Source organism: Falco biarmicus, chromosome 6 (genome assembly GCF_023638135.1).
Source record: "Falco biarmicus isolate bFalBia1 chromosome 6, bFalBia1.pri, whole genome shotgun sequence".
NCBI classification, from domain to species: domain Eukaryota; kingdom Metazoa; phylum Chordata; class Aves; order Falconiformes; family Falconidae; genus Falco; species Falco biarmicus.
In genome coordinates this window covers 52,877,312-52,902,562 of record NC_079293.1, presented here as the reverse complement: position 1 = coordinate 52,902,562, position 25,251 = coordinate 52,877,312, and the positions used below count along the sequence as shown (strand labels likewise).

The following is a 25,251-nucleotide window of genomic DNA, read 5'->3' as shown; positions in this document are numbered from 1 at the left end:
TAGGGTCTGGGAGCTGCAGATGAAAAACTTTCCAGTAAAGTTTATGTTGATAGACAGGGCATGAACACCCCACACCTTCTCAATGGAGTCCTTGTTGCATCTACTACTGCACTCCCTTGCACCTGGGCCACAACAGGTATTCCATCATGCTATCCCATAACAGCAGAAGACAGTCTTCAGTGAAGCTAGCTTTTTTCTTTTCTTTTTTTTTTTTTTTAAAGGACCTTGCTGCAAATAATATCATGTCTCTATTTACAAGTGAAAAATAATATTTAAGGGGTAAACTTCAGAAGAAAAAGGGGTGGGGCTGAGTAAATTATGAACCTATTGGAAAGTTGCAGTTGTGCTTTCCAAAATGAACCTTTCTGGAAACAATTGCTAGCAGAAATATTTTGGACCTTCTGAACTAGAACCTCTGAACATCTCTTACAGGCTTTTATGAGTCTGAAGAGGAACTGAGCAAACCAAGCTAGGGACTGTGAGTGCCTTTCAGGCTGTTTCCATCTTAGGTCTACTTGCATAATCATAATATAGGCCCCCAAAGCAGTCAAAGGAAGATATATTCTTTTCACAAAGGCATTAACTGTTTAATTTTCTGTTTGTCCATTTTTTCTTGCATTTATGAATAGTTGACAAAGAATTAGTTGTCCAGATGGGTTTACTTGAGCCAATTCTGGATCTGCTTGAGTCAGAGGATCCCACTGTCCAGTGTAATTCCTGTGCTTGCACCATGATTTTGGCTGTTTCAGGTGAGTGTGCTGTTCTTTCCCTTTATCCTCTGCGGTGAACTCATTCAACTCTTACCGGGTGTTTCAAGCTGAAACAGTGAAACAACCTATTTGCAGTTGGCTTAAGAGTCACAACATGCAGCAGCAAGTTTTGGTGTTCCACATCATAAATTCAGTCTCTTGAGATTCCAGTTAAGATCTTTTTCCCAGTGTTTCTGACTTTCATTCTCTCGTGATTACAAACCTTTTTCTGATTTCCAACCTAAATTTATTCATGACCAGCTTATCTTAATTACTGTCTACACTGGCTTTTGCTTCAGTAGTTCTGCCTGTGTTGTGTCTATGTTGATGAGGCTTCTCCATTTTACTAGACTGAAAAAAACAAGCTCATTTAAGAATCCTCTTTTAAGTGAGGCTCCTCCATTCAATTTCATAGTCATTCTGGGTGTAAATAACACGTCCCACAAATGGAACATAGCCATTGCATCTGCTGCTTTGTAGTACCACAGACCTCAGGCATTGTTAGAATCCCAAGATATACATAAATGCTGCAGGAGTTCCATTTTGACTTCATCTCTTCTGAAAGAGAGATCACCAGAAACGTGCAGTATTTCAGCTGGGGTATCACCTGTGTCTTTTATTATGGCATCCAGGGAAATATGTTTGGTGGTACATCTCATGATAACACTTGCTTTTTTTGTGATTGCATCATGGTGATGCCATCCTGCAGCTGACTTAGTCTTTTTCCTCCTCTGCTGCTATTTCCAGCAGACACCAATTAATTAAGGGTCTGCAACAAACATTTCCAAGTGCGCATCCCCGCATTTTGTGCTATATGGTTTCATTTTCTTTCTGTTGCTTGTCTTCTAACTTGTCTGTTGTTTGTAAAATATTCCAGTCCTCCACTGCATTGACAGTGCTGCACTCACACTTTTGTATTAACTTTCTGGTTTAAAACCAACTACAAGTCCTTGTGGAATTCCACTTGTAGCTGCCTTCCAAATGGTCATTCCCATTCAGCAAAACTTGATGCCAGCTTGCTTTTTGTAAGTTCCTTATCCATCATGTACTACTTGCATTTGTCACCAACTTCTTTTGCTTAACTGTATTTCAAATCATGATATAGATGTTTTCCTAGCATCCAGACAGATAAGGTCAACCACACTTACCAAAAGAAAGGTTATCACGTTAGTCTGGCTTATTCAACCTTTCGCAAACTGTGTAATTCTACTGTACAAATTGTGTAAAGGCCCGTATAAAAGCCGTGAATAACATTTATTTCCCTTCCTGTAGTGTTTATTCCACCAGTTTCCCTCTTCAGTGTGGGAAGTTGCAATCAGATCTCCCAGGAGGCTGAGAGAAGCATGGTGAAAATGTTACTTCCTCATTTAAGTATTTGTATTGCAAAGTGGGCTTGCATAAGCAGGATCCAACTATATCAAAGTGCTGATTTGCATTTTATCCTTTTTTCCTTTTTTTCTCCCAGGTTTGTAAACACTTTTCCCTTTGAAACTTATTTTTAAGCATTGCATATTAATACGGTCAGGTTGAGAACTCTGTATACTACATTACTTTGTATAGAATGCAAATTGCCTCATTTAAAGTCTAAATTAGGCATGACATCATTAAAATTTTAGGTACCTGGCCCTAGAAGGACTTCTTTATGTATGGTCAGTGAAGCTATGTCCCTAAAGATCTATAGAGAGAGATCCCTTCACCTATTTTTAAGCAGCCCACAGAGAAAGCAAATTGTTTGTGGACCTAAGGGTGTTCCTTGGTTCTGAAGGCACCCTGGCCCTTCTAGATACCTGTCTTTAACCCAGGGTATAGGGAACCCTCAACCACTCCAGATCCAATCCACCTTCATCCTCTGCTGAGGGCAGTCACCTGATGCCTCTGCACACTGCCTTAATTGCCAGTGTACTTCTGAGCACATGTATTTCAAATGAAGCACCCACGGAACTTTCGAACTAGATAGGAAGGCATCTGCTGAACACAGAGGTAGGCAGTCCTACAAGTGCGCAAGCTGGACTGCTGTCTGGGATTTGATCAGCGTTGAGGATCTCTGTCCTGGTTTCACTAGGATTTAGATAGGCTGGATCCATTTATTTCTTTTTCAGACTATATTTAGCTACCACAGCAATGAGAGTAAAGCAAGAGGCAATTCTCTATAGAGTTTATCTTAATTGTAACTCACAGACTCTGGTATCTTAAAGAGGCTGCTTCAGAAAAGTATTCTGTTCAGTTATGTCCTTCGAGTGAGCCATTCGTGCTTCAGAGTGGTTTAAAAAAGATAAAAATGGAAGCACAATCAAAAGTTCTAAATCCAGGAAGGGTAACGTGTCTGAATTCAAGCATTTGTGGAACATGTTGTGTGAAAGAGTGAAGGAAGAGGCAACATCTGAATTCTCAATCTTTTTACCTCTCTTCTTTACTCAATTAATGAGAGTTTACATCACACCAGGCTGGTTTCCATCAGTTGGAGCTGCAAAAAAGAATTTCTGCTTCCGCTGTGGGAAACAAAAGAACAATTTGCAGGCTGATTAGATTGAAGAAAGGCTTGTCTACAAAATTGACCATAATATTTCACCAGAATAATAGCTTCCCACATGGAAAAGCTATTTTTAAATACATGAGTCTTCCCAGAACAATTATTTTGCTCAAAAATTAGTGTATTTTTTTTTCAGAATAAAAGGTATTTCTTTCAGTATAAAATATTCATGTGAAGGCAGAAGAGGACTTATCCTGGAATACTAAACTGATACTGGCTGAACTATACTTGAATAAATATCCTGGATTATCTTGGTGTGTCAGTTCCCCAGTATAGACAGGCTGCAGGTATAGAAATAATGACTTTATTCTCTTAACTCTAAGTTAGTTGGCACCTGAAGAGTTGATCTCATCCAAATACCTTTGCATTTCTTGCTTTCTTCTGCTTCATGTTTCTCTCAGCTAACTTCCAGAGACTGGCCATTGTTTAAACTGTCTAGAAATGTAGGTAAATGAAGAAATAACTCAGCTAAAACTCCTGTGGTCTTCAGTGGCATTTTGGTTCATATAAACAGCGGAAGATGTAGACAGTGAACTTTGCTTTTTCTTTTTATAAAATAATCTGCAGAATATTGTGACATTAAGATAATTTTTTATTGGTCTAATTCCCATTTAAATCTCATCAGCTTCAAAGATCATAATGGCCAACACTTTATTTTTTCAAAATTATGCCACTAGAATGCTTATAAGATACAAATACAGATAACATATAGAAGTAAATAAGACAGTAAAGGGGAGAGGACCATAGCTGTCTCAGTATGGCAGCAGGTTATTTGTTGCAAATGTTTTGATGGCCTTATGGTAGAGGGGTAAGAAAGAGCATGGCGGGATTCTCTTCAGTATGGCACAGCTGAGGCTACCTTCAGTAAGTCCAAAACAAAAGGAGTAGAACTAAAAGCAGATTTTTTTTTCTAAATTGTATTATATTTCATAGCATAGTATAACTTTATCATGTGTAGTATACTTATATACACTGTATATAAACATGCTATATAGCATTTTATAGTATATAGTTAATTTTATAGCCTTATTTAAGTATTACAGGGTGGTTTTTTCCCCCTAGTTTTTCATCCAAGAGTCTCAAGGGACTTTGCAGATCTTGTCTGAATTCTCCCTGTACCTCAGGATGTTGAATACAACTGTACAACTTAACACACTGCCATGCAAGGAAGCATCACCACTTCAGAGAAGCATCATCTTTTCAAATTCCAGTGGTTAAATTAGATTCTGTCTTTAGAAACCACTGCATTGCCTGTAGCTGTCAAAGGACTGACACAGGCACGCTCAAAGAGAGAAACTGTCCCTGAATGTACCCTGCTAAGTTAATTCCGTTTTACCTGCAGTCAGTTACGTAGTTTGTGGTTGGCACACTGTGAGTATCTTGATAGACATACCAGGAGTAAAAGGCAAGTATGGCACTTCACTAACCTGTCTAAAGGGACTTACGGTCCTTTTATTTTAATCATCCCAGTCACATAACAAAAGCATTGAATCAGCTGTGATCGATCTATGGCTAATTCAGAAATCAGGAGTTAGTTTCTTGCCCATTGAGCTCTTGGAATTTTTAACAGTTTCTTTTGCGCATGCAGAGAAATTTTGATATATACCAAAGAGTCAGAGAAGTGAATGCTGAAGAGATCTAGTCTTCTAGTTGTCCTGCTCCTGGCTCACAGTAAGGTGGATTTTTTTTCTTTCTTTCTTTTTCTGGTTCTTTTCTCCAGAGTCCAACCGAGAGGCTATTGGCGCTGCTCGAGGAGTTACACCTCTACTGTCTCTTGCCAATTCCTACGATCCTAGAGTCCAACAAAATGCAGTTGGTGCTATTCTCAACCTCACACAATCAGGTACTTTCTGACTAATTCTTTATCTAAAATTGCTGAAAGAAAATTTCTCACTGGTAAAATGTAATTCAGAAGGGTTAAGGCAAGAATAAAAGCATACCTGAGCAACAAATTATTTCCTTTGCGCATGGCATTCATGTTGATACCATAGGCTGATGATTTAAGTTTGGCCTCTCTTTAGCTAATACAGAGATCCTTTTTGGCTTAGGACCACAAGAGAAAGGCTTGATTTTCAACTCCAACAGGGCTAATGTGCAAGCACTTAAATAATCAGTCAAAGAAATAGGAAAAAAAATCACTTATTAAAGAAATAACTTGGTCTAAAAAATCAGCAGTACATTTGCTGGTACTTTGAAGCAATCTCAGAAGTTTATCCAACAAGGTCAAGCTCTAGGAAAGTTTGGCTGTTATCCCTAACAGTGTTGGAAGATGCAAAATATAACAATTATGGGCCAGACATTAAAGGCTCATTGGGATACCTGCCAACAGCTCTAGCAAAAGCCCTATTTGGTCCTCTGCAATACTATGTGCACTACCATACATTAACTCTGAAACAAACCAGCATTAAATCTCACCTATTTAGATGATATATCATTATTCCACACCGCTAAATGATGCAGTTGTCAGTAATGTGTCTTATCTCTTTGTGGTGGCAGGGAATGGTTGGCAAGAACTTCTACAGTTGACTATTACACTTCTGTTATTATTCAGAGTTTTAAAAAGTTGTTTTTTAAACACAGAAATCATGGTGAATATCATACCTGAGTTTTTTCAGCTTCTGTAACAATGCAGATTCTCAGAACAGTCTTTAGCATAAAACCAGCAAAGGCTTAATTGATCAGACAGCCTGCTAGCCATTTTGCTAAAATGTCTGCACACTGCCATATTGCACAAGCTCTAAATTACATACTCTTCAGTCACACTGATTGGCATATATTTGGACAACATTACCACTCTCTAGAATCCAGTGATTGTGCATATCCCTCTTGGATGGTGCCTCCAGATGAGAGGGTGGGAAGGGGAAAGACACCCTAACAGCACTTTTTTTTTTTTTTTTTTTAATGGCAGAGAAAATCCAACAGGTCCTATGCAAGGAAGGAGCCCTACCAATTCTTGCTTTGCTGCTGGAATCTCCTGACTCGGAAGTGCAGGTATGGGTCAAACAGGTCAGATTTTTAAATAGTAACTGTGACTGTAAGGAGAGCACAAACCACAGCATGTAGAAATGAAAAGGTGGAGAGGAGGGAAGCTTTCTCTGGAGAAGTGGGGAAACATGAGAGCATCATGGTGAAACTCAGATCAGTCAGATAATGTAAATTCAAATAGCTGAATTTGTCTAGCTCCACAGGAGAAAGTTTGTGATGCAGAAGTGCATCTGCTAGCACAGATGAATGCATGCACACAGTTGTTATGCGGTTACCTTCTTGTGCCTTTCAGATCATCAAACAAGTTGCAGACAGGCCTCTTCCTCTGTTGTGGGGTTTGTTGGGGTTTTTTTGCATCCTGACTTTGATCTTCCACTCTTAAGCAATGTTACTAAGTGTTCTGAGAGGCATAACTTGCAAAGATTTTTTTCTTATTATTGGACATATCTGGGAAATCTTCCTATTTTACACCTACCACAGACACCTCTTTGTGACTCTGCCTACTTGAGAGCTGCTCATGGTTCAGAAGTATGCTGATGAAAAACTATGAAGCAGAGTTGCAAACCTTAAAATCCACTAGTTCACTCATTCAGTCCTCTGAGTAGTACAGGATTGTTTCCTCCATTGGTTTTAGTTCTCTCTATTCAGATTTCTTTTAAATGTCTGAAGGGATGGAGCCTCTGAAATTGTTTTCTGCAAACTGTTTCAGCATTATCAACTTTCTGTGAGATTCATCTTAAAATTTCCTTTTCTGAAGTTCAACCTATTTCTTCTAATTATACCTCCCTGGTAATATATACTCTTACACATATAATCCTCCCTATCATTACTGTTTAAATCCTCTGCACATGATCTTGTGGCCTGCTAGGACAATGACTACATCCAGCTTGAGTAAATAAATGTAAACATGTAATGCAGCAGATGCAGATGACCTAAGTTAGGTGCCAGCAGCAGTGTTGTTGCAGCAGCACAGTACATTCCCAAATACCCAGGGTCCTGATGGGTTTGTACAACATACAGTGCCACAGCATGACTGTGTAGCTATACAGATTGCATCACTTTTTCTAGAGGAAGCCCACCTAGGCTGTTATCACATCTACCCAATAAAACACCCTTTAGATGAAAAAGCACTTTATTTTCATCAGCTCTAGATCTGAGAGTTTCTGCAATTTATTTTTATTCTCTTATAACATGTTACTCTGTGACCTCCTCCTCTCCCTCTACTTTTTTCTTGGCTCTCTGCAGTATTACAGCTGTGCTGCCCTAGGCAATGTGGCAGCCAACGTTCAGCACCATGAAGCCATGCTGAGACCTGGCAACAGATTCCTGCTGCGGACACTCATCTCTCTCCTATCCTCTTCTGTGGACAAGGTAAAGCTGTAGCTTTCTCTTTATGTGAAAGGCATCACAGTAGAGCTATAAATGGGCTTCCAGTTTCAGTTTTGCACAATTCTGCTCATCTACTGTACAGGTGCCTATGTGGCATCTTTCCCATGAGAAAAGACATATATTAGAAGATGCATAGCTTCTACAAGGTCAGTGCATGGAGAAAGAGAAGGGAAATCCTTCCACAAGTTGTTCCACAGCCCTGGACACTTCCCTTAGACTAGGATAGTGTGTATTCTTGAAACTAAATGTGTGAAGTTCTTTGACCAGGCTTTCAACTACCTTGGATCATTATTTCTGCAACAGAATGTATCTGAAGCATCTGTTATGGTACTTCTTTTTTTCTTTTTTGGTATCCATAACTTTGATTACATGGCTTCAAAGAATAATATCTTGAAAATTTTGCTTTGTTGGGAACCACACCAACTTCAATAAGCCACAGTACAGGATTTAAAGGGTGGAACCTTAAACGCTGTGTAGGAGGGAGGTGAAAAAAGGCAAAGCAAATGAGCCAGATTCACTCAGTTTTCCTATTTTATCTGACATTCTAAAATAAAGCAACATCTAAACCCCATTGGCTTTTCCTCATCAACAACAGGATGACTGACACTAGAGGAAGTTGAAAAAAAAGTCATCAAAACTCTGGAAAAAAAAAATAATCCCAAAACTTGTTCTCTGAAGATAATGTAATAGCATAGTAGTGCTGTCACATTTATTTTGTATACAATAACCAAGAACATGCATTACTGAAACGCTCTTTTTTCCCCCTCTCATTCTTTGTTTTTTTCTTCCCCCTATTTGGCATAAGCAGGTTTTAAGCCAGGCATGCGTTTGCCTAAGGAATTTGGCTACCAGTGGTAAGCACTATCTTTGAGATAACCAAATCACACTGTTTCTTTTTCTTTCTCTCGCTGCCTTTCAGAGTGAGCACAGTGGGTGGGGAACCTTTCATATTAAAAGCAAAGTGATACCCTATTTTTACATTTTAATTGGGTGTTAAGGGAAGAGGGAGGTGCAGTGCATACACAACTAAATCTGCCTCAGAGCTCCCAAGTAGGGAGAGGAAATATCTGGACAAAGGGAGAGAGACAGCAGAGGTGGTCTTATGCACAAAGCCTTTGCAACTCACTTAAGTTTTTCACCCTTCCATGTTTCCTAAGCATTAGACCTGAGAAGGACAGAAAGTCACCTGGAATTTCTGCTTGAGTGGGGACCTGCCTTCTCCCAAGGCATGAATCTGTCTATCATTAAATAAAATTTTCTTCTCCCAAGCATTTGTCATTCTCTTAAAAAAAAATCCTCTCAAATGCCCAAGATCTGTTTCTATGGCATCCTTGGGAGGTGAAAGGAGTGGACTGGCATGTTCAACACTAGAGCCCTAGGGTCCAGAGCAGGGTTGTTCATCTAGAAAATGTAGAGGTGCTTAATTTTCAAGCAGTCACAACTTCGGTGGAGCTGGGAGTGAAGGAGCTGCTGCACTGCTCCTTGGCATGCTTGAAAAAGCCCTGGTCTGCTTGGCCTTTCAGGACTGCTGCTCCATCTGCAGGCTTTGGCACTTGTTTTAGTGCTCCAAAGCACTTGTCGAGGTTGAAGGGACAAGTGGGGTATAAGGATTCAGGCAGTATGGCTGATCTGTTCCCTGGCTAACCATAACTCTGCAAGATAGGTGGTGCTTGGGGAGGTCTTCCCGTCTGTAAGACCTTCTTACTGGGTCTTATGCCAATGAAGGAACCAGAAAATTCCCCTCCTTTCTTCTTGCTGAAGTCCAGACACAAACTGAAGGGTGCCCAAACCTACGTTCTGCTCTCAAGCCTCCTTTGGCAAAAGGAGCCAGAACAAAGGAGGGTTTGTATTTATAACCGAACATCCAGCATTATCCTAGCCCAAGGAGACGGCAAGGTCCCCTCTACACTGAGGCACAGACAAGTGTTTGAAGTTGGGGCCGGAATGCCTCCTCATGGTGCTGTGAAGCTCCCTGACCTTGGTTGTCTTCCCAAACCAGCAGACATCCAGGCTGAGATGGTTGCTGAGGATGTCCTGTCCAAGCTGCGCTCTCTCCTGGCATCTGGCAGCGAGGACGTGTGCCGTGCCTCCATCGCTCTGCTTTGGATACTGTCTCAACACCCACACAACCAGGTAGGGGAGGTCATTTCCCAAGACCAGAGGGGAAAGCGTAGTTCTGGCCACCACCTGGTGTCATGCTCCATTTTGGCAAAACTGCATACAAAAGGCATTTTGAGAATGACCAGTAGGCTCTGTGAGACTTCCCAACCCTTCTGTCACCTGCCCAAAGTAACGAGGTTTTGTCTGGTGCACCTCTGCTGTCACTAACTACCTGAGGAGCCTACCTGTTGTGAGCGGGATCCAAAGGATCCTGTAGTTAATCAGATCGCCTGTAAGGGGACCAAGGGAAGGGTAGAGGAGCAGATGGGTGTCTGACACCTTGGGTGCATGGACACTGCATAGCATCGTGAGGGACCGTAACCATAGGGGCAGCTGAGGAAGTTATTCCTTGGTAACAAAGCTTCACACTGAAAAGCAGATAAACCAATTAAATGCGTGCATTTAAAGTGCATCAGTGCAAAATAAAGTGCAAAAAAACCCCTTTCTTACATGGACAGTTACTTAAGAGTACCTTTGCATAAATTCAACATCTTTTAAATTTGGATCGAGGCAGAAAGGGAGGTGCATACAATTTGAAGTCCTGTCTGTCTTTAGCTAATTCACTAGGACTTTCCTGTGTCTCATCGCATCTCAGTTACAGAACGGTTCTTTTGCTCATGTTCAGGGTAAACACCACCATTAACCATGCAACACTATGCAAATACATGAAGAAGTCTGACTAGAAATAAACTACAGCAAATAAACAAAACAGGCATTCCTTCAGTACTTTAGTACTACAGTACTAACACTGTACTTTCATCCTCTCCGCGTAAAACCGCAAAACCAGTAGGTAGTAAACTGACAAATTATTATGATTTTTAAATGTGCTTTTCCATTACAGTAATTAAAAACATCCTGAGGAACATGGATATGAAATGGTTTTTGATAGGTAGATAAAGCAAAAAAAAAAAAAAAGAACCTTTCCTGCCATGTTGCTTTAAGCAGTAGTGACAGTCTGAGTAACCACAGCTGGGCTTAGGGGCTCCTCGTGGCTGAAATACGCTCAGCTTGATTTGAAATTTCCTCCGGATATTGGAAGCCTGATGTCCTTACATCTCAGTTGCACGTACGTAGTTTTCCAAAGGCACTGTGGGTTTGTAGGTTTTGTGCTGGCTACATTCGCACCAAACACCCTCATTGCCTGTCAAACTGCCTCATGCAATCAAAACACAATTTGCTCTCAACAAGCTTACAATTGAAATACATTAAGTTAGTTGGAGGCTATTTGCAGGGTAAAAATGTTACTCAGTGTGAGGCATTATGCTGGAACATTGTCCCCACCCACATTTGCTTTTCTTGCCTCCGAACACCATTTGCCCTTTTTGTTCTCCCTGCAAGGAGTATCCACAGCTCCCTTCCTCCCCGATCCTGAAATGTGTCCTTACCAGCGCTTCAGCCCCCCAGCTACAAGGGGCACATGGCACCGTGTCAGTGGGAACAAAGGTGTTGGGAGCTCAGTCTTGTTACACCAGCAGTGAAACAGCCCATCCTGCACGGGGGAACAGGGTCAGCAGCAGGAGGCTGGAAAGCAAAGCATTGCCCTTGGGGGTTTATTCTCCATTGAGAAGTATCCGAGTCTCCAAATTTGTTTTAGTGAGCAAACACGGCTGTCCCTGACTACTGAATGTTGCTGCTTTGTGCAAGTGAGCCCTGGGCACTCTGAGAAGAGGCTGACCTCTCCTCACTCATATCCTGCCTCCCCACCTCCAGGCCGTTTCTGGCCTGTTTTTCAAATCCTTTCAAGGTTTCTTTCTCCAACTCGGGCTGAATACTCTGTGAGTGAAAAGAGGGACTTCTCCATGGGAACAGCTGTTGGAAAACAAACCACCAAACAAAGCTAATCTTTACAACCAAGTCAAGTGAGGCTTGAATTATTACAAATACTACCGAGGATACAATAGGGCAGAATTCATCTGCCCTTTCGTTACCATGAAGCAAACCCCCAGGAATGCTTCACAGGAGCTCCTCTCCCTGCTTAAGCCTCTTCTTTGTGATCCCCTGGCTGGGCTGTTGAACGCAATTCCCGGCAAGCACTTGAAAACTTCCCTCTTGCAGGGGGAACTTTATTCAGTTCTCCCAAGGACAGCACAACCCTGAAACACTAAAGAAAGAGTCAAGTGTTGTAAGAAAACAGCCATTTAAATCATACTCCTTTGAGCAAAGACCTGGAAGTCAGGATGGCAGGCATCCGTCTATTCCAGATGATGCCACCGATTTTCCACTCCAGGTACAAAATAACTTCGCATTCCCATCTCGCTACCTGGTAAACAGGGGATAATATTAATCTTGGCAAGAAAACCCTGGATAAGGGGTACAAGTGCAGCATTGCAATTGTAAGTGCAGTGGCTGCTGGAATGCTTTTCCTTGGTGTGCTTTTTTTGTTGTTTTGGTTTGGTTTGTTTTTTTTTTTTTTTCTTTAGTCTTGGGCGAGGTGAGATCAATATCCATCTGAGCCACCAGATCCATTTTTACTCAGTTTTCTCATATTTCCTTCATGCTGTGCGGGATTGAGCCAGAAAACAAAATCTGGATCCCAACCATACGCCAGCCAAAAAAAGAGGTTCAGCAAAATTTAGAGTAATATCACTTGCTAATGTAGGTCCTAAATAAGTGGAAGAGCTCGGCAGGGAAGTCATTATATATTAGAAAGTTCATTTATAGTCCGTAGAAAATTTCCTCCTCTCAGGCTGTAGCAAATCAAATAAGGGTACTGTTAGTTGATGGGATTATACAGAAAAGAGGACAGTTAGTCCAGAAGCATAGAACAGTCACCGATGGTAATTTAACTGGATTATCTAAAATTATATTATTTCTTCCTTTGAAGGGAAGCAAAAATAAAACCAGAGAAAATGTACAGCTATATCTGCATATAGGTTTCTTTAAATGCCCTGAGTTTAGGCACAGCACTGCCCTTTCCATCTATTTTCATGTTTTATTTTAGGATTGCTGGTTGTGACAGTGCTTAAAATGAATGTACGTGAAGATGTCAGCTGATATCAAAAGAAAATAAGATGCACTTTTGCAATTCAACCTAAGTGAAAGCAAGATGCAAGCTAAACTAATTCTTAAAGACATCTGCCTTTCAGCACTGCTTCAGTGATCCTGACATTTCACAGGTTTCAGAATTATGTGATTTTCTCAACTGTATATAGTAGCAATGATTTGTTTTGTCTTGAACACTCTCTCTAATTGAATAATGTCTCAAATTCTAATTTCTAAGTAGCAAAAATAATATAGTTAATTGCTAACAAATGTAAGAATGGTATAAAGAACTCAAAATTCCTAAGGGAAAGAGGCTAAAAGAAAAAATGCTCCCAAAGGGAAATCTTTTGCTTTTAACTGCAGACCCCACCCAGAGCCTGTTGAGATCAGGTTTCTTTTATAGAACAGCCGTGCCTCCTTAATCCACACTGTTATTGAGGAAACTACCTGGGCAGTAATCCAAACTCAGAAGATCTGATTCAATTAATATTAGTGGTGATTGGAGGAAGACCACATTCCCAGAGAGAGGGACTCAGTAAAGTCCCTCTAGAATATCCATCAGACAGCAGATAAATGTATTTATAAACTCGGAAGATGCTGTTCAGAACGTGTTACTAAAGTGATGCCTGATTACAAACTGATCTAAATATACGGTCCATTACTGTAGGTGAGGTAAATTGCCGAGGTACTCAAGGACACACCACTGCTGCTACTTCACTGTGTACTTTTGCCTTTCACACCTACCCTGACCACTTCTCCTTCCAGTCAGGATCACACATCCTTCCCCTGACTACCGACAACCTCTGGGAAGCGTTTGATACAAACGAAAGTAAAGTACTGGAACCGAAAGACTCCAGCTTTACATAGCAAGTGCTCTGTAGATCAGTGCCAGTCAGTAGACCATGTTTTGAGAGAAAAAGCACTGGACCCAGCTGCTACACCATTGGTTTAAATGAGCCAAGTAATGCTTTTCTTTCAGAGCTAAGATCTGTCTATCCATCCACAGTTGTTGCATTGTGTTGTCTGTACTGGATGTAACTGAGATACCAGTTGCTCTTCTCAGGACATTCTGGCATGTGCGGAGCTACTGCAGAGCCTGGGGATGCTGCTGTCAGCACACAAAACAGACCCTGTGATTGTTGGCCATGCTGCTTGTATCATCAAAAACCTGAGCCTTTCCAAAAACAGACAGGTAGGTACCCAGTACTTTTTAATGGAACTATACCCTGGGAGTTTGCACTTATATTTACATCAAATCTGCATTACCCACAGAAAAAAAATAATTTTAAATGAAACATACCCCAAGGATACTCTACACAAAATTGTCTGTATGAATAAAAGGACCTGATGTGCCATAATGAAAGGGGGTTTTACTCATATTTTCCTAAAATAATACAAAAATGCTAATGAAAATAAGAAATGTCTAATTTTTCCTATGAATAATGTGGTTACCTAATTTGAATAACTGCATCACAGGTATAAAACATACTTCTAGCAAAGACATTCCATACTAATTAAAGAAACCATCCAGGAAATGCCGAGGTTTGTTATAAACTGAATCCTTATTTCCTAACTCCTACTCTTTGGCTGCCCTTAGTTATCCACTTATGGTGTTCAACACTGATCTAATTTCACTGCCAGTTTTTTTTAATATAACCCCAGATATTGAATGTTCATTTTTGCTGGTTGGCAAGATACTAATTGTGCTGAGATGCTATGAAGACCTCTATTGTTGACTTTGCTTCTAACGCAATCCATATCAACGGATACATTTCCTTTCTCCCTGCCTTTTAAGAGTACCTTGATCAAACAGTACCACTAGTAACAATCAATACTGGGGGGAAAACCCAACCCAAATCCTTGTCTCTGCTTTGCCCCACTTTCTAGTACACACTTTTGGAGACTCAGTTCCTTTTTTCCTCTTTGTTCATGATCCAATTACCATTAGTTCCAGAGATTTAAACTAGCCAAAAGGAAGACTATTTCCAATATTTTTTGTCACTTATACTAAGATAAGAATTACATGAATTTCTGATAATTGTGAAATTCATTTTTGCAGGGAAATAGATTCCCTCTAACTTGACAGCCCAGAGTAAAAGTAGAAATGGACCATCCTTTCCAAGTTTGCTTTAAAAAAATTGCCATATTTGTCACTTAAAACCTGTGACTGTTCTGTTATCAACAGGAAGCTGGTTCACCTTCATAAAACTTTATAATGTATAGAGTACCTAGCTCTCACTGCATAAGTGAATCCACAGACATGAGTAGGGGTGCCAGGTTTCCAGGGTCATTTCTAAGGAACCATCCCTAAAATACATGAGTCCTTGGCACAAGAGGGAAAAAAGTTTTTATACCAACAGGACATGAACAGAGTATGGGAGCTTGAAAGGCAGCAGTCTTTAATCCAGCTTCAACCTCTAAGCAGCAAGTTAAAAAACTACAGCATAAAATGAGCACACAAAAAATGACAGTGCCTTTTGTTGATAGACACCTGAGCTCCCTTATGGAAGCGTGAGCAGCTTTCATTATTAGGACCTCCCAGAGAGCCGATAACTTTGTGATTCAACTTCACTATAAGCAGTCACCTCCAGGTAACTCATTCAGGACTCATTTCTTGGTCTCATGTGTTTTTTATCCAGGTCAGCTACAGGCTAAATCTCCTTTCTGTTTTTAACTTACTCTTTAAAATATATATCCCAGTACAGAGACGTGCTGTCCAACACTACTTTTAGCATAGCAGATTCAACCTAAAAAATAATGGATACACAGAAATGTTTAATTCATAACATTTCTCTCCAGAAACAGAACTCACCTTTGCTAGCGAGAGATCAGCTCATATTTCTGCAGATGAGAGCATTTCAACACCAGAAAGTTTTCAAAGCCCTGGAGGCAATAAAAGAAATAGAAAAATGTCCACGTTTCCCAATGCTTTGCCCTGTAGCACTCAGCTTATTCACCTCTGCAGCAAGACTTGAGCAAATGACATCTTAATACTAACATACAGCCTGCTACAGCAGCAGTAGGTCAGGGAAGTCTCTGAGCTCAGAGTGATCTGTGATCGTGAGAACATCCCACAGAGCAAGCCCTGAGAATGCCTAAAATCAGGTGATCTCTGAACAATCCAAAGTGTTTGCACCTGGTGGTTGTAGCTCTGGGAGGAGATGTCTCCATTATCGATGTTTTAGCCCTCAGTATTGCTTAGTTGGTCAGTGCTTCTGAAGTCCTCAGACACCACTAAAACATAATGGAAGTGCTAAACGTGAGTCTCTTTCTTGTTGCAGAGAATCACTGAAAGCCCATGTGTTGAAGGTCTTCTCCAGACCATGCTTTCTACCAGCATTCAAGAAGACTCGCTTTGTTATGTGACATCTTGCCTTGCTGAGCTAGCAAAGCAAGGTAGGGAAGCAACCCCACTATAAATAACTTAATCTGAGAAGTGTATGTATCCTTTATTAATCCTAATGATGATGAAGCACAGCGGGTATGTACAGCCCAGGTCTTTCCCTTTAAATTCATGGAGAGTTTTGCCGTAAGCTTCAAGAGGTGCAAGATCTGACTCACTGGCAGGACACATGGGCTCCATTGTTAGTGCTTGTTTCTGTTGAACTGCTTAAAATTTTTTATTCAAAATTCTTTGTGCTGAAGTTCACTGCTGTGTGCGGCCTGTCTACTTTACTTGTAATGCCACCCAGTTTCTCCAGCTGAATTAATTTCACAATAGCAGGAACTAATATAAGAAGAGAAAGACTAAAATACAACATGGCTTTCTCTTTTAATTTTTTTTTGCACATAGATTTTACAAGAGATCCCAGATTAGCACCTGTGGAAGGTACGGCTCTTCTCATGGCAGAGGGGATCAGTGTAAATTTTCCCAGCCTGCTCCAGCATTGGATACTCTTTGTTGAATTTTTCATCATTTTTATCTGTTTTAACTGCCATGCAACTGGTGACATGTCACATTTAATTTTGCAGGAGGTGCCCAGCAGCTGCTGGGCAGACTGAGCCCACTAAGCAAGAGCAGATCTCATTCACGAAGTGATTCATCCATTCTTTGAGAACACAAAGCCAACAGAATAAAAATCCATCAGCCTTTCCATGAATTACATCTGTGGCCCTAGCTTACTGAGAGCATAACCTCAGGACACGACCCTTTTTTACAACCTAAACATACTTACTGCACAAGTTCAGCACTTATTTTGCTTCTCCAGCTGCATGAAGGGTTTCCTATTTAGGCAGTATGGTTTCTGGCAGACCTCTCACCTTCATTTCTTCAACACTAGACTTTCAGTTTACAGACTACTCTCTTACCTCTCTGTCTTCCAGAAGGAGCCATGTTACGCATGGTCCAATGGATGGATGAACCCTTGACAAAGTGCTTAGTGAGACTGGCTGGCCATCTGGAACATACCGAGCCATCCTTCCATGCTGCCTCCATCATCCAGCACATGATAGGTCACGGTAACTGTCACACAGCATTAACTGTGCTTTCAAAGAGATTTATGGCTGGCTGGAGTGAAATGAGCCTTTTCCCAAACGAGTTAACTGTCAGGCACCAAGCAACCTTTACATTCCTATAGCATCCTCTGTCTGGTGTCTACAAATTTGTTAGCATAAAAGCACCCGCAGTCACCCTTCAAATACTCATAACAGAGTGCTTGAGTGCATGAGAAAGCCCAGGGATGAAAATGGACCATAAATAAAGATCTGATTCAGGTGTTTGTTGCCTTCCTCAAGCACTACCATTCTGCAGGTCTAGTCTGTAGCCAGTTCTGAAGTCCTTAAAAACAACGTAAGTAGGAAGGTGGGCAAGTGTAAAATACTCCTTACCAAGGGAAAGATGAGAACATGTTTCAGACAAGAGTCATCGTTTCATCTGTTTGACCCTCCTTCTCAGTGTATCCGAAGTGATAGCATTCCCCACAGATGGGAGCAGAGGTTGGTAGAGGCAACTCCAATGGGGTGGTTGTGTTCCAGAATTTTAGTTCAGCTCTGTTCCCTGACCAGCAAGAGGAAAGCACCTTACTGAACCAGACACTGCTGTTACCATTGTAGACTAGATTAGCGGGAGCAGTGAGGTGGCTTTTAAAAATGCAGCCTGTTTTTTTAAGTTTCAGTGAGAGAGAATGAAAAGAACATTATTTTTACCTGCAGAAACAAACATTACATAGCTTAATATACTCATCCTATGCAGATGAGACTCTTTAAGACTTGCAAGAAAAAGGTGTTCAGATGATTCTTACCATGGTTTCTAGAAAAGCATGGTTAGATTTTAGATGCGAGAGAAACTGAAGTTTGTGATGAGTCTCCAATAAGGGAAAAACACAAACCTATTTGAGTTCTACCATGGAGGATTTGCAACAGGGCAGACTGTCAAGTAGCGAACAGAGTCCAACAGCACAATCGCGTGATGGATAGGTTAGCACATCAGGCTGATCAGTCTGTCAATCAGCACGCACCTCGCACGAGGACCAGCTTCCTGGCACAGCAGCCCACTCAGCGTTTTATTTACCTGAAGTATCAGCAATACCATTAGAGGCTATAGTACATGGAACTTCTTTGCTGTTCTTTGCAGTAACATTGGTTGTAGCTGAAGGTAGGCAAGTCATAATGACCTGAAATGTTATTACAAAAATCAGTTTTCATAATGTTTTATTAATCTCCAGTCATTCTCCTGATTATGCAGAAAAAACAATGCTTTTGTTGAAGTGTCACATCGGAGATCTTCAGGCCTACCTCAAGAAATTTCTTACCCACCAAGAGATCCGCTTTCAGCAGCTGGGCATCTCTACGTTCTGCAGACTGCGGGAAGGTAGGTCCTTCATGCTGGGATGAGCCCCCAGCGCGCTGCCAGACGCTGCCTACTCCTGTCAGTGGGAAACAGGCACTGCATTATAGCAAAAATCACGGTGCTGGGCAGCTTCCTCTGGGGACTGGCTCAGTTCACTTAAGCAAACAGAATAATCTCAAGGGTAGCTGTTACCTTACCTGTTTTTAAGTAACGAAGAGTATAATGGTCAAGGCAGCATATTTTTGTTTGTTTGCTTTAAAACCAAAGGCTTTCTGGTCAGCCAGGAAACAGGACATCACGTACAGATGTTGTTATCTAATATAAGAATGTCTGGCACTAGATGCAACCTAAAAGCTTTTAAAATATAAATTTAGTTTATTTTGATAAAGCAAGCAAACAAGCAAATTGCATGATTAGCTGGTATTAAAGCTGAGAAATCTCACATCTCTTTCCTACTTAACATACTGTTCCTTAGTTTTTCTTTTTCCCTTTTTCATTAGTGTTTTTTGGTTTTGGGTAGAAGTTGAGTACAGATGGGAGCTGTAATATGGTAATAAATGTATATAGCATGTATCTTCACATACGTAGAGCCAGAGCCTGCTATATTGATAGGCTGAATTTGGCAAACTGAGGTTTAAATGTCTGGACCAGGAGAATTTAGCAGCAAACAGTCTTGAAGGGTCATAGGGATGAAAACTGGATTTGTATGTGCTTTGTGTGGTAGAAGAATATTGCTCTATACTTTACACTGTAATAAGAACCATCAACTGCATCTAACCTGAAATACAAGCTTTCTAAGCACCTGCATTAAAATACAGGGGGAAACAGCAGATTGCCTAACACTTGTTTTTCCTCTTCAGATCCAGAATTTTCATTAGCATTCAGAAAAAGCCAAATAGCCAAACTCCTTGAGCAAGTCCGTCAACAAACAGAAGAAACTCAAGAGCTCCTTAGGGCAGCTATTTGCCACGAAGACAGTTAATATAAGCTGGATGGCTTATGACAACTTACGAGGTCCAAGAGCCTGAACTTTCAGAGAAGACAACTTTTTTCATTGCTTCCTATAGTTTAAGTTTTCCTGTTACTTGCAGTTTCATCATACAAAACAGATGTTCTGATAACAAGAATCAGAGCAGGTCAAAAGACAATCCCTTGAACAAGGCAGCAGCCTTGGCTGGCTGCTGAAGTGTGCTCGAGGACTAAGGCTACATTCCTTCCAATGGTTTGGAGAACACCTGTTACACTTGGTTAATCTTCCATGGTTTGTTTTTGTTTGCTCACACCTCTGCTCCTCCCCCAAAAAACCCAGTGTTTGTGAGGTTTTATCATGTTAACAGGCCGATTCTACTCAAGAGGCACCTCTCAAGTACACACGTTACTCTGCATTCATCTTGATTTTGTTTCTGTTTCATGTCCCTTATTCCAGAACACACTCCAGGGACTTGACTTTAGAAAATCATAGAATTAACACATAATATAAAAGCGGCAAACAAATATAAGAGGTTACTACAGGAAATAACTGCTGAGGGACAACTCGGAAATTAAAAGAAATTTGTAAGAAACAAGAATAGGGCAAGTGTTAAGGCTGATCCTTGCCTGCAGTGCAGGCACTACTCTCCAGCAGAAGAGCAAAGGCATGCTGAGGCAGGTAAATGTTGCATACGTGTTCAGAATACAGCAGCTACCATGAATGATTTGGGTGAGATGTGTTTGAATACAGAAATCTGCATTCTGCAAATGGCACATTATTTCCAAAGGTACTTGCAACAGGGTAAAAATGAACATATTTGGCAAAATTAGGAATTGATACTATATTTTGATATTGATACTTCGTTTTGAAAGGAGTTAAAGGACAGAAAAAAAGTAGTAATATGTTTAAATTCAACTAATTTTCTTATATATATACAGGATACTGAACAACCTCCCCTTCCCCCTCTTCCAGGAGGAAAGAGGGTCTCACAGATCTTTTAGCCAATCATAACAGTATTTTTGAGGGGAAAAGAAGTGTAGCACACAGCCTTGAAATTATGGGGCACTACATTTTTTAATGTAGGTGTTAATTGCAAGAGAACAGTAATGTCTAATAATCATCATCTGTTACTAATCAAATTTCATCTTTGATCAATACACTTGTTTTTAAATAGAAGAATCCTCCTGGAGCTTCATGTTCAACTGGCTGGAGTACTGAAATTTTGGAACTACTCTTAAGGCAAACATCTGCTCCCAGATAGCACCGTTTCTTATGAAAACATTTCAGAAGAGTTTCCTGTCTGTCATGGTTTAATGGACAGGTAAAGCAGAACCCGTGCACACATGCAAAGCAAAACAAAGAATTCCCTTGCTACTTCCCATGGGCAGGCAGGTGTTCAGCCACCTCCAGGAAAGCAGGGCTCATCACACGTAGTGGTTACTTGGGAAGACAAACACCGTGACTCTAAACATCCTCCCTTCCTCCTTATTCCTCCAGCTTCATATGCTGAGCATGACGCCATACGGTATGGGATACCCCCTTGGTCAGCTGGGGCCAGCTGCCCCGGCTGTGCCCCCTCCCCACTTCTTGTGCACCCCCAGCCTCCTCGCTCGTGGGGTGGGGTGAGGAGCAGAAAAGGCCCTGGCTGAGTAAGCACTGCTCAGCAATAACTAAAACATCCCTCTGTTATTAACACGGTTTCCAGCACAAATCCAGAACACAGCCCCATACCAGCTACTGTGAAGAAAATTAACTCTACCCCAGCCAAAACCAGCACATTGTCTTTTGAGCTATTTCTGACCATGGTATAACTCTTACGTGCTTGTAGAGCTTTAGAGCTGCTACTGGATATAAACATGGAATAAAAGATTAATAATAATAATAAAAAAATAATTCTGTCAATGAAGATCTCAACATTGCATTTTACTACTGTGGCCCAAATCTCTAAGCTTAGCTTTGGTGCTTGGGGGAGGCATTTCTGTTAATGATTCTTTTCAATAACTGCAAGTTCTCTCCAGTAGTACTGTTTTTTTTTTTTAAAAAAAACACAAAACCAACAAACCCAACCAAAAACATACTTAAAAGCCTCTCTGCGGTGCAGTAAAAAGAACAGGGAGACAGAAACTTCAGATACAGCAGTAGGCCATTTTCAGTATTCATGTGTAACAGGAATTTTTTTTTTTGAAACCTCATGTGAAACACCCATGTGCTCAGCTGTGGGCAGTTGGGCTTATTAAAACAGAGGACTACAGAAAGCTGAATGACATAGCTAGGAACAAAATCAGAAAATCTCAAACTTCAGGCCACCTCCTTGGGTAACCAAATCATTTTCCAAAAAGAAAATCAGTGCAATGTTAAGCAGTGACATTATAATCTGTCCTGTATCTGTATTCTTAGGTACTTAATTGCAAACATTATTTCAAGGTCTAACGAGAAAGAAAATAATGGATCATCGGGAATGAAGAGAGAAAAGACATGTGAAACAAGCAAAACTAATGGTGAACAACCCAGTAGTTGTGATGTACTGAAATTAACTCACTGAATGTTATCCCTGTAAGCTTTTATGTTGCGCTGTTAAGACACAAGCAAGGAGCGGCGTCTTTCCAAAACACACAGCCTAGCTGCTGTGAAAGGCTGCTACTCTGTACCTTTGCAATAGCTGGCTGCAACTTCTACAGCTGCTAGTTCTACCTCACTGAGTAGTGAAGTGTTGCCTCTGATAGTACAAGAACAGTTTCAATGGCAGGCAAAGCAGAGGGCCTTCATTTGATACCATATTTTATGGTCAAGAACAACATTCAACAGAAAAGAAACTATTTTCCCCTGCATTTAAAGAAAGGGACTTAACCAATGACTTCAAATTTCAATACTTATATTTTTTTTTAGGTGGTTGGTTGGGTTTTTTTTCTGATTCAAGCACCTAGCTTTATTCCCAACTCCCTTTTAGTCTGTGGATCGGGCCCTTGAAAAGGAGGAACTTTTCTCTCTCTCACTTGAAGCAAATCTGGAATGAATATAACTATAAATTGTTTTTACTGGTCTTGTTTAAAAAAAACAAAACACACGTGAGAAACTAAGCAGGCTCTTCACCTGTACTGCAAACACTGAAGCAAGTGTTCAAACCAGATGAGCATACTTTATACCTGAGCCTAAATAGATCAAAATCAGCATAATTTAAACCTCAGCCTAAATGAATCTTCACACATAAAACTGAAGCTAAATCTTACTGGCTCACTCTTTGCTCTCTTTCTGTCTGAAGTGACCCTGTACTGATTTTCTAGTAAAGAGATTAGAAGAAACCTGAAGAAAAGTTTTAAGCAGACCAGGAGTAGCAAGAAGAGTTTCCCATCGCAGATTGACTCCTGCTTCAACTATGCAAGAAAATGAAAATATAAATAGAAATAAATATTTCAAACAAGTTTTATTTGGTACTTACATGCTATATATAGGTTTAAAGAAAAACTACATATTTTGGACACTTGAAAATATTGTGGCTATGTACATGGAAAACTGAAGAAAGCAAGAAAGGAACCAACTTATTTACTGTGTCACAAGCTACTATTGAAAGCATTCTGACTGAATGGCTGTTTTTTCCCCTTCCAGATATATATTCTGGCACGTAAGTCTCTTCCATTGCATTTCCATTGCTTTTATCCCATTGCCTGTGTAAGATGAACACTTGACAGCAGCAGAAAGTAATTTCTTCAAAAATTCTTCAGCTTTTGCCTCAGAGAATTTCTTCCGCTAGCAGAGATTTTCTGCACACCTTCCTAGAGGCCTAGCTCAGTGCTCACTCAAGGCAAGTACAGGAATCTTAATGGTACATTCTCCAGCAGCATAAACCTCTGTTTCCCCTAGCCAAGGATCTTCTCACTGACTTCAGTGAGCAACGCATCAAGCCCTGGTTGGTGCTTCAAACCCAAGTACCTCGAGCAAGCTCTACTTGCAACAGCATTGTTAATCAAAGGACAAAGAGGTGCAAGATTTTACAGTTCTGCCCAACAGCAACCTGAAGTGAGGGATGAAACAATGACAGTGGAAATCAGCATCAAACTAAAGAGAAAGCAACCTGCATTGCCCCTTTTACCACTCAAACTGCACTGCTTTATAAAAATCACACACTACATCACAACCACAAACAATGGCCATTTTCCATTTGCTCTGAAACGAGCAAAATAAAAAAAAATCCCCCAACCAACCTGCTTCATCATCCAAGACCCAAGTATTTCAGGTTTCACAGAGTCTTCAGTAGTCTGATAAGGCAAAGTCTTCCATCATTGGGAAAAGCAGAAATTTATAGGACTCAGAACAAGGTATTTCCTTGTGTGTGCGCACACGTGTATACGCCTTTTACAGTATTGTGAACATGGATGTAACTAAAGAAATCAAGTTTGCAGTATCATTTTACCACATTTTTCTAATTTATTCAATTAAACAATTTATTTCTGTACTGAACAAAATTCATAAATACATCATCTAGGAGAACAATAGGTTTTCCTCTTGTCCATGAAAAAATAATGCTTTCAAATTTTCACATTTTAAAACCTGCCTTGTCTTGTGTTTTAGAGAAAATGTGAGAAGATCATAGTGACGTCTCAATTTACAGAATGTCCCTGTAGGAATTACATTTACAAGAACCTGATACAGAAGCCTATACTTTGCCCCCATAATTAGAGTTCTCTGCAATAATATTTAAACCAACAGGTTTAAATGAAACACCGCATTAACTCTACTTGTAGAGCAATGAGGTATTTATTTTTCAAGTATTAGAACCACAAAGTGTAAAGGATTCTTTGCCAATTTTACAATTATGCCTTTTAAACCAACACCCACCTTTTTAAAAAAAGGATCAGTCCCACCACCCAAATCAGCCCATTGCTTTCAGATTCCAGTGTTTTGTGTCTTAAGGAATGCAGAAATATCCATTTACTAAAGAAAAAGCTTGTTGGAAAAAGCCATATTAAGTAACGCACGTGAAGCATGATTTTTCTAGTGATGAAAGCTATTAAAGAGGTGATCCGAGTCTATTCCCATCATTTTTTCTGCTGGTTTTACTAAAGTCCTTCCAAAAAAAGATATTCAAGAAATCTTTTAAAAAACTGGAGAGAAAAAAAAACAACCACTCCTTCATAGCATGGAGGAAACTCCACTGGCTGCAGAGATACTCATATCACCTTTGGTTCTTCAGAAGAAACAATCAGATCACTTCTACAACAGAAGGTATCAAAAATGACAGGTCAGCAAAGCATGACAGTACTTACTTAAAACACTATGCATTTATGTGATTGTTTTATTGTAAGATGATTTTCCTTACATATTCTAGCCACAGAAAAATAAAACGGTAGTCCAATTTAATCTGCTAAATTAGTATTTGTTTACCTAACATCCTTTAAAAGTTGTGACGTAATTCAGAAAAATCCAGTGTGCTGCAAACCATCCCTCAATATTAATGTCAGCAAGAATTTGATGAGGGAAGTACATCCAGAATTTTACCCAGAAGGTAGATACCAGCTCCCTTCTGCATGTGCTTATCAGATATTACGCTTACAGGACTGGAAGATGAGTGCTGATCATAAGCTAGGAACAGCAGCTGTCACTTATAAATTCTGTTTTGAAAGCAAACATTTTCGAGCAACTTTGAATGGTAGAAAGTAAAGTGTACTTAGAAAGCCTCCCTCAAAGAAGAGTTAAGGCCTCA

The 25,251-nt window shown here is 40.3% G+C and overlaps 2 protein-coding genes across 11 annotated transcripts in view; one reads left to right on the top strand and one right to left on the bottom strand.

The window, feature by feature from the left end:
* The window catches only part of LOC130151309 (uncharacterized), a 34,069-nt gene extending 11,239 nt beyond the window's left edge, over positions 1-22,830 (top strand). For all 3 annotated transcript variants that reach the window (XM_056343426.1, XM_056343424.1, XM_056343425.1), the window contains 11 exons: positions 630-749; positions 5,000-5,122; positions 6,188-6,270; positions 7,510-7,635; positions 8,462-8,507; positions 9,653-9,786; positions 13,859-13,987; positions 16,077-16,191; positions 17,119-17,253; positions 18,479-18,604; positions 19,444-22,830. In XM_056343426.1, coding sequence (XP_056199401.1) covers positions 630-749; positions 5,000-5,122; positions 6,188-6,270; positions 7,510-7,635; positions 8,462-8,507; positions 9,653-9,786; positions 13,859-13,987; positions 16,077-16,191; positions 17,119-17,253; positions 18,479-18,604; positions 19,444-19,565 — 1,259 coding nt within the window. In that variant the 3' untranslated portion in view covers positions 19,566-22,830. The remainder of the gene's footprint in view (positions 1-629; positions 750-4,999; positions 5,123-6,187; positions 6,271-7,509; positions 7,636-8,461; positions 8,508-9,652; positions 9,787-13,858; positions 13,988-16,076; positions 16,192-17,118; positions 17,254-18,478; positions 18,605-19,443) is intronic.
* A 1,122-nt stretch (positions 22,831-23,952) lies between these two features.
* Positions 23,953-25,251, bottom strand: part of MAP7 (microtubule associated protein 7) — a 127,472-nt gene continuing 126,173 nt past the window's right edge. For all 8 annotated transcript variants that reach the window (XM_056343399.1, XM_056343400.1, XM_056343401.1 and 5 more), the window contains one exon: positions 23,953-24,761. In XM_056343399.1, coding sequence (XP_056199374.1) covers positions 24,751-24,761 — 11 coding nt within the window. In that variant the 3' untranslated portion in view covers positions 23,953-24,750. The remainder of the gene's footprint in view (positions 24,762-25,251) is intronic.